Source organism: Populus euphratica, unplaced genomic scaffold (genome assembly GCF_000495115.2).
Source record: "Populus euphratica unplaced genomic scaffold, PopEup_1.0 scaffold50.1, whole genome shotgun sequence".
Taxonomy (NCBI): domain Eukaryota; kingdom Viridiplantae; phylum Streptophyta; class Magnoliopsida; order Malpighiales; family Salicaceae; genus Populus; species Populus euphratica.
The window spans coordinates 453,225-461,695 of NW_011499870.1; the positions used below are offsets into that span (position 1 = coordinate 453,225).

Consider the following 8,471-nt stretch of genomic DNA (forward strand, 5'->3'; position numbering starts at 1 on the left):
AATAAAAAGGTGGCTGGCTTTCATCCTCCATGAAAGGAAATTCTTGGAAGTTCAGCTATCCAAACCCATCAAGGGTTTCTCGTGAATTTCCAGATACGCGAAACGATATTGAATACAACGACGAACTCGAGCGCATAAACTATTGAAATGATCAGCCGCTCAAAAACCTTGTCGAGAAGCCCTTCATTTACCGAAAGGATATTGAGGTTCAACTGTTTGGCCTTCTTCCTCCCTGCTTCTTTGGCAGCACTGAAAAATCCCTTGACTTTGTTATAAACCTCTTTCACTAGTTTAATCAGCCAATGGATTCCATGTTTCACCCATCCAGTGCTGCATGAAACTTGTCTTTCACTCATCCAAGTGCTGCATGAGACTTGTCTTTCACCAATCCAAATGCAGCTGCCCCAACTTTCTTTAAACCTGGAGCTAGGTTCCGCATGATGGATCTGGGATAGCAAGTCTTGAACTAAAATCCTGGCTTTTGGTTGGTGGAAGAAATCACTGGATGTGGTTTTAGAATACGAAGAGGAGATAAAATTTACGGTTTTATTATAAAACAATTTACAAATTATAAAACTCGCAATCTCAATACATAATCTCAAAAACACAGGAGGGAAAAGTGAGTGTGTATTAAGATTGTGAGTTTTGTAATTTGTAAACTTATTTTGTAATAAAATCGTATGTTTTATCTCCTCTGAGTATTCTAAAGCTACCACAAGTGATTTCTCCTATTAACAACAAATACATTAAGACAAGATTTGTGTACTTAGGCAACTAGTAGCGAAGAAGAAAACGTAGTTTACCTGGAGGGAATAGCACAAGTCTGCAGGAGTGCACTCATTATTTTTAAGCTTCTCCTCTGTAGTGGCTTCGATAAAGCTCAATATTCCACTAAAAGAAACCATCCATCCCTTTGACAACATAAGGAATGTCTATAAATTGCTCTCCTTTCTTAGCAAGCTGGTTATGACAACATTATGGAAGTGAATATTGACACACTTTGGGACATAATTCAAGTTTTGAGCATGGAAAGTAGTTCATTAGTATTAAGAACCTTAGGTTCACACAGGCATCCAAAGCCATAACTGATAATGTTGAGATATGAATCTTCCAAAAACCTTCACTGAGAAGTGAGAATAACAGTGGAAGAAGAAAGAATAATAAGCCAATAAAATAGAAATTAAAATGACAGGATTTGATTGTTTGAAACATAAAACCATAGAAGATGAATCCAATAACCTCAGGATCCTCTTGATAATGTTTTAATTGCTTCATATTATTAGAGCATGAAAAGGCTACCAAAGAGTGCAATATGACAATCAAGCTTGAATTCAAGAAACATAACTAAAACACAGTTGAGCTGACGAGTTTTCCTGTTATCTATGCATTCACAACCAAGGTTCAAAATCGCAAGCGTGGGATGGATTGAAGATGGAATTTTTTTTTCAGTACAAGAATGAGAATATCAGTTGACGAAAAAAAATGAAAGACTTCAATTAAACACTAAACTCGAAAACCCAAACATGGTTAAGTTTTTATCAGTTTCAACGCACATAAGGATCAATAGCAAACAGAATCCAAATAAATAAAGCAAAGCAAGACTTAAGGTAACAGAAACCTCAAAGAACTCACTAATATCAAAATACCTGCTCAATGTTATATCCAGGAGCTGGATCATTAGACAGCTGCAGGACTCTAGCGAACCGGTCCAAAAAATTCCCAACAGCAATATCAATAGTCTCACCAAAAATCCGATACCGTCCTTCACTATAAGCAATAACTTCACCACTGACGTACAAAACAACAGGATCATCCGCCCCAGTAACAATCCTACCCATCTCAATATGTGCAACACAATGATTAACTGCAACAATTGGTTTCTTCCATAACTGTGAAAGAACTCTAACAACGACAGCAGACACTTGTAAAGGTGCTCCCATACCAGGACCTTTAGTGTAACAAAGACAGTCAATTTCATCTGAGGTAATTCCCGCAGTCTCTAAAGCAGATTTTACAAGTGGTAAAACATGTTGCAAATGATGTTGGGCTGTGCTCTTGGCAAAAAACCTTGACCAGGTGGGGTTATATAAGTATGTCTTGGATTTGACAAATTTGTACCATCTAATGCAACAACCCCAACTCCTATCTTGTTTGCGGAACCTTCAAATCATAGTTCTGTCATTCTCTTCATTTTTAGAACAAAATATCAAAATGGAACCTGTGAATTTAATAAAAAGATCAAACTTTATGCTATGTATTGCCTTAACAAACAATTAATGTGAAGGGTTATGTGCATATACAGAATTTGTGTGTGAGAGAGAGAAAGAGTGGAGAATTGTTAAAAGTAATTGCAAAGTTTGGAGCTTTACCTGTGGCGGCTGAGCCTGGGAGCTGGAAGCTGAGGTTAACGGTCAGTTACTGCAAGGAAGACAGACAGTAGGGATTGTTGTTTCTTATTGCGTTAACTATACTTTAGCCCTTATATATCTAGAAATGTTCCACATCAATCCCTGCAGTTTGGAATTTCCCAATGTTAACTATGATTCTCGAAACCTGCCAGCATGCCCCTCGACTGTTAAATAGATCATGGTTATCAGATCCGCCAGCGTCGCGGGTTTATCAACCCGGATTTAACCCAAATTAATTCTAAAGAAGAAAATGGTGAAAAAGAATGGACAATTGCTTTCGATGTTTTTAGCTATTCAATGGACAAGGATCACATTAGAACTTTTTAATTGCTATAAAGTTAGTATTGTAAAATTAAAACTGAAGTTGAAGTGAAATTTGCTGAATTTATAAAGACTAAATTATTGTTTCTACCTTTTATATTTTTTTGGGGGGTTTTAGGTTTTTTACTTTGAACTAATTTTAATATTGACTGGCCGAAATCAAATAACTCCACAAGTTGCTAAAGATCTAGTTAACTCAATCAAACCCAGTTCAAAACTAAGGATTTAAAAAAAAAAAAAAACAAGGATGTTTCAATAAAAAAATATTGATCCGGCTTTTCCTAATGACCCAGCCAAAATCAATAAAATGGATTTAATGATCATAATAATCAACAAAAAATAAAAATTCATTTATATGCTATATACAGAACACACCAGCCTCGAAACGGGCTTCCCCATAAAATAAACAAGAATTAATTTTCAGCTATCTATGGCAATGCCAATGCCTTTTATAGACTGTACAAGATAGCTAGACACCTGAAACTCAACACTAGAGCAAGGTCAGCTTCTGATATCTATGTATGCTTTACACCCAACAGCATTTTGTACACCAATTCTGGACTTTGTACTACGGTAAAAATAATGCTGGAACTATGTCTGACTAAGCTGCTCTTTGTTTTCCATGTCCCTAACACTATCTACAATATGTTGGATCTTCTTTGATAGACTCTCGTTATGTTCCTCAATGTGCTCAAAAATTAATTCCAGATGCCTTTTATAGGTCGCGGATCTCTTTTTCTCTATGGCCAGCTGCTGTGATAGTTCCCTAATCTTGTCGTGTTCATTCTGCAAAAGAAACGAAAAAAAAAGCATTAAAATGCATGTTGCCGTGCAAAATCAAGCCAAAAATAAATTACAGGAAGACTCTTGCAAGTGCATCATAGAGATTTTTCTGCCTTTGACATGTGCACAAGCACAGTTTGTTAGCGTGAATATATTGCATCCTAAGTTCAATAGCATTTGAAAAGAATGCATACCTCTTAGTTGCCTGTTCTTTGGATCAAAAGAAAGCAAAAATATAGGTTTATAGGTTCTTTAAGTTCCTGAGATGATATTAATTTAATCCTTATGGACCTCATTACAAAACTTTGGGACCCCAGTGATTAACTTGGCCAATGTGACTCTTAGAATTTAATAATTTATGATGTCAAAGCTCAAACCATGAATACTAATAGTAGTTTACCGATAGGAACACAAGAACTAACCGGATATTGTTCATAAATGCAATCCCTTCGACCTTTGCCAGGGGTCAAGGTATGAGTATGATCCTTCACAAACTTTGTAACGACCCATTTACCAGAACTTATTTTTCTCACCAAAATCATTGCCCTGCAGCCAACCCTTGTTTCCGCTCTTTGTCTAACAATCTTTTCACGCTTGTCAGGCATTCTGAAGCCCTCTTTATTGCAAACAAGTGCCCGACCAATAGCAGATCCATCACGTCTTGATCGAGAAAGTTTGCTTACACGGATGACAAATCCTATGCGTGTAGCATAAGCATTGTAAAAAGCATGCGCAGCTGCTTCAGAATCAAACTCCTGTCCCAAGAATGGCTCATCTGCAGTAATCATTGACATAGCTGGAGCTCCATCTGTTATTTTATCTATATCCAAAGTCTCTTTATCCATTTTACGATCTTCATACTGTTCAAATTCTTCTTCAGCAGAATTTTCAAAAATCTCATTTTCATCACCAGCCCTAGCAACGTCCACAACTGCATTTCCCGGTACATCACCATTAGCATCACCATCAACGATGAAGTCCACTGTAGAAACAACATCAATTGTTTCAATGACTTCCAAGCCCACATGACGTCTTATCAGAGAAGACATGGGATAAATATCTTTGAAGACAGAAGAAAAGGTTGAGGGTTCAGTCTTTAGCCATAATGTTCTTAAAGAACTGGTTATTCAATGAGGCTACATAACAGGGCATCAAACTTTAACCGGATTTCTTTTATTTCAGAATAACCATGGAAGAACTAAATCTTAAAACTCTTGCATTTCTCTCAGCTTGGTAAACAAAAGGATTGCACAAATGGCATAAAACAACAAAGCCTAGCAATCATTCCTCATAACATAACCCACATGGCCTTTGGCTGATAAGTGTTTGCCTTGGCCATTCTGATTTAGTCAGGCATAAATGCTGCGGAACCTTTTCCAGTTGTAACACATGCATGCATGCCATTACCTGGTGTATATGTGCTTTTCTTTGAAAAGAGAGAGATGGGCTGTGTTTTCAGGTAAATGGTTATCAAATGATCTTATAAAGAATCAATTTTGTTCATTAATGTCTATTTTCTACAGCATATTCTTAGTTAATTTAGTTAGAATATGGTAAGTATAGTTACATTTTATTGAAATTTTGTCTATAAATTAGTACCTCTAGTTCTTATAAAACTAAACAAACTTAGGTCTCACTGCTTCACAATCATAACTTTGCATAGCTCTTCTTTCCTAAACTATTATTTTTGCCTATGCAGTCTTCGAGTCACAAGAAAACAAATGGCTTGGGAAAATGAACAGCTATATAATTATGGACTAATATATGTGCACAAATGGGTTTTAAAACCGCCTTGGCTCTCCCTACTACTATTGGGGAAAAAAATAGGTTTCTAATTGTCTGCAATAGCATATGTATTATCATATCATTAACCACATTTTTGTTACTCATTGCATCTCTCTCACAAAAAGGGTCTCTTTTGTTGTACTTGCAAGAGGGACTCCAAACAATATGTTCAAAGATTATGGTTGGAGAGATAAGGTAAAACAAACGACATTGGAACTAATGAAACTAACTCATTTCCAAAAGCAGTGGTGGGGCTAAGGCAGCCACAAAAGGCATTGTGCATGTACAATAACCATATCATTATGCAGTTCCTAGTTTTCTAAATCAATCTACAGAGTCATTGCTATAAAAGGAAACCACTGTTTTAGAAAGAAGAGCTAAGCATCGTTACACACTACAAAGAACTAAAGATTTAAAAACAAAAGCTAAGTTTGTTTAGCCTTAGAAAAACAAAGCAACCAGTTTTAGATGAAATTCCAATAAAATTTAACATAAACAAGCAAATTCTGATTAACTAAGAATAAGCTACGAAAGGAGTAAAAGTAGCAACCAGAATCAATTCATTGTAAGACTAGTTCATAAAAACTTTGAGTCTTTACACGCAATGAATTGATCCAGCTCTATTTGCAAAGAAAACTCACCTAGACTACGTACCACAACTATGCATGTATTAAAATCGCAAAGTATCCATCATAGAGTATACACATGCTATCCATATGAATCAATCATCACAACTAAGGTCAACACTCCACATAATTCAATTAGTGAAGGTCTATAGTACAACTAAAGATTCGGTCTCAAGTGTATGACAAATAGAACTTAAGATTCAATTCAAACCTACTACACAGCTCACTAGACTCTAACCATTTATAGAGTTAGTTGGCACCCGTATTTGTCAATTAGTTATTTCTCAATCTTTATGAAAAAGGTTTAAAATGAAATTGTTGTCTGGAAATTGATCTATCTTCGTTCTGCTCTTGGTATCCTCCACAACTTTTGATACATATGCACAATGTTTCTTCACAAGGTAAGCATAACTAGACAATCAGGTTGAAAACCGGAAAAACTGAAATTCAAACTTTCCACAGAAAAACAAGAGGGAACATGAAAACACACATAACAACACTAAAATTCAATCATTCAAAACTAGTCTCTAACTTCTGGTAACTGATGAACTTTTCTCATTACATAAAAAGTGTTTCTCCTTTGTCCACACAATTTCTCAGCAGCCAAAGAAACCCCATATTCAAACACATTAAAACCCTAAACCCACAATTCTAATAGCTATCAATATCACAATAAACCAAATAAAACATTGCCAGAACTAAAATCAACCCTTTATGACAAAAAATCTAAACTTTCATCATAAAGACTCAAACTTTATCACTTTCCTTGATTTCCCACAGTCTACACAGCCCTTAATTCCATAATCCATACTCAAATCCCATTATATATCACTCCTCGATTTATATAACTCATAATCCAATTTTAAAATTAATAAAAAAAGTCAAAGTCTAATTTTCAAGAAAGTAAATAAAAGATCGAAACTTTGAAAATAATTTTTGCTTACTTGAAAAGGCTTGTAGTGATCGATTCAGCGCTAAACTTCCTGCAAGCCACACAGAGCAGAGAGACGGAGAGAGAAAAGTGCGACTTCAGGATAATAAGAATGGGGACGCGAGGTGAGAGTGAGGTGGCAAACATTGATTGGAGTTGACAGAAAGAAGAAGTCAAAGTTTCCTATTTGTAACAAGTAGTAGGTAAACACGTGGCAAGCTGGATGTACTTCCACACGTAAGATCACCGCTAAGCCTTCAAACTCCTTTTAGTCTCTCATCTATTAAACATATTTCAATTCAGTACCATACTAAGGATATTTGTAATTGTACCACCCGAAGGTACCTTATTTTATAGTTTTGTGTTAAATAAATTTTCCTTCAATAAATTAAAAACACAAGAATTTTATTTATAGCTAAGTTTTAATTCATTAATATTTATATTTTCAATAACAGATATTTTTAATTCATATTAATATTACTATATATCTTCAATACCAATATGTAAATTTCACCTCGCCTCTGCTAAAAAAAAAAATGAAAGTGTTAAAATTTTAAAAATAAATTAATCTTTTTTTTCATCATTTTCCTCTTTATCATCCAAAAATCATAAATGGCATAAAATAAGTTTTTTAAATCACTCCTAACCTACATAGTATATTATTAGCACTTTATTTTATCTTTAAAAACTCTAAAAATGTTTTAAAAAACTCCATAAAATCAGTAATATTAAAATCCAAAAACAATAATGAAACTAAATGAAATTTTATCAAATCATCAAATTTAATAATTATTATTTTATAAGAAATTTTACTTGAGAAAAATTAAACTTTAAAAGAAATATTATATTTTATTATCATGTTTTTATTTTAATATGTAATTACATATTGATAATTCAATTATTTTTATTTTCATCTTTTAATTTAAACTATCTTAAATTTTTAAAATGAAATACCAAAATAATGCGTTAACTTTTAACTAAAACAACCATCCATGTATATTGTTATGTGATAAAAACATAATTAAGATAAATTTTGAAACTTGAAATTGATTAGCTCCTTAGAAAAAATTTAGTTAGTTATATAATTTCTCCCCTAAGTAACACTAATCTCAACTCTCAATTTTTACTATTGTAGTTTATAATACTTTTTAAAAGTATTTTTTTCTTATTTAAAAAATTATTTTTTTATTTTTTTAATATTAACCCATCAAAATTATCATAAAACATAAAGAAAATATTACTTTAATGTTTCTTTTAAAAAAATATACTATTAAAGTGCACTCAAAATATAAAAATACAATAGCAAATAGGTATTAAGATAATGTTTATTTTTGCAATGCTATTGTGTTTTTAAAAAATTAAATCCTTTTATTTTAAATTTTTTTTATATATTTTTAAAAACTAATCACGTGATGTATGTATGTGTAGTTAGCTGCGTTTCAAATTTCCTTTTTAAAAAAATATCATTTCTTTTATGCTTTTAGGCTTAAAACGCAATATCGCGTGCACTGAAGAACGGCCCTGAGAGCCTTTTTAACCGGACAGGCTCAGACCAGGTCCAGTTGAGTGAACTCACTCAGTCATGGAGTTTCTCCTCTTAGCCCTTTCGGTCTCTCT

General features: G+C 33.6%; 2 protein-coding genes and 1 long non-coding RNA gene across 3 annotated transcripts in view; 1 reads left to right on the forward strand and 2 right to left on the reverse strand.

Moving 5' to 3' along the window:
* On the reverse strand, positions 1 to 2,471 carry LOC105127035 (uncharacterized). Its single transcript, XR_842528.1, has 4 exons — positions 2,370 to 2,471; positions 1,647 to 2,218; positions 804 to 960; positions 1 to 728 (listed from the first exon to the last, which is right to left on the reverse strand). It is a non-coding gene; the product is annotated as an uncharacterized LOC105127035 (long non-coding RNA).
* A 508-nt stretch (positions 2,472 to 2,979) lies between these two features.
* On the reverse strand, positions 2,980 to 6,982 carry LOC105127036 (protein FAR1-RELATED SEQUENCE 12-like). Its single transcript, XM_011028131.1, has 3 exons — positions 6,868 to 6,982; positions 3,935 to 4,494; positions 2,980 to 3,515 (listed from the first exon to the last, which is right to left on the reverse strand). Coding segments are annotated over exons 1-3 (756 nt in total). The 5' UTR covers positions 6,869 to 6,982; the 3' UTR covers positions 2,980 to 3,320.
* Positions 6,983 to 8,370: 1,388 nt separating this feature from the next.
* The window catches only part of LOC105127037 (RNA-binding CRS1 / YhbY (CRM) domain protein), a 3,408-nt gene continuing 3,307 nt past the window's right edge, over positions 8,371 to 8,471 (forward strand). The window contains exon 1 of the mRNA XM_011028132.1: positions 8,371 to 8,469. The gene's annotated coding sequence lies outside the window, so the exon portion shown is untranslated. The remainder of the gene's footprint in view (positions 8,470 to 8,471) is intronic.

What these genes read in the sequence shown, in the direction of transcription:
- LOC105127036 (XM_011028131.1), bottom strand. An exon ending in GCATTTATGAACAATATCCG is followed by an intron (nt 3,516 to 3,934) that starts GTTAGTTCTTGT and finishes TTTCTTTTGCAG; the next exon opens with AATGAACACGACAAGATTAG.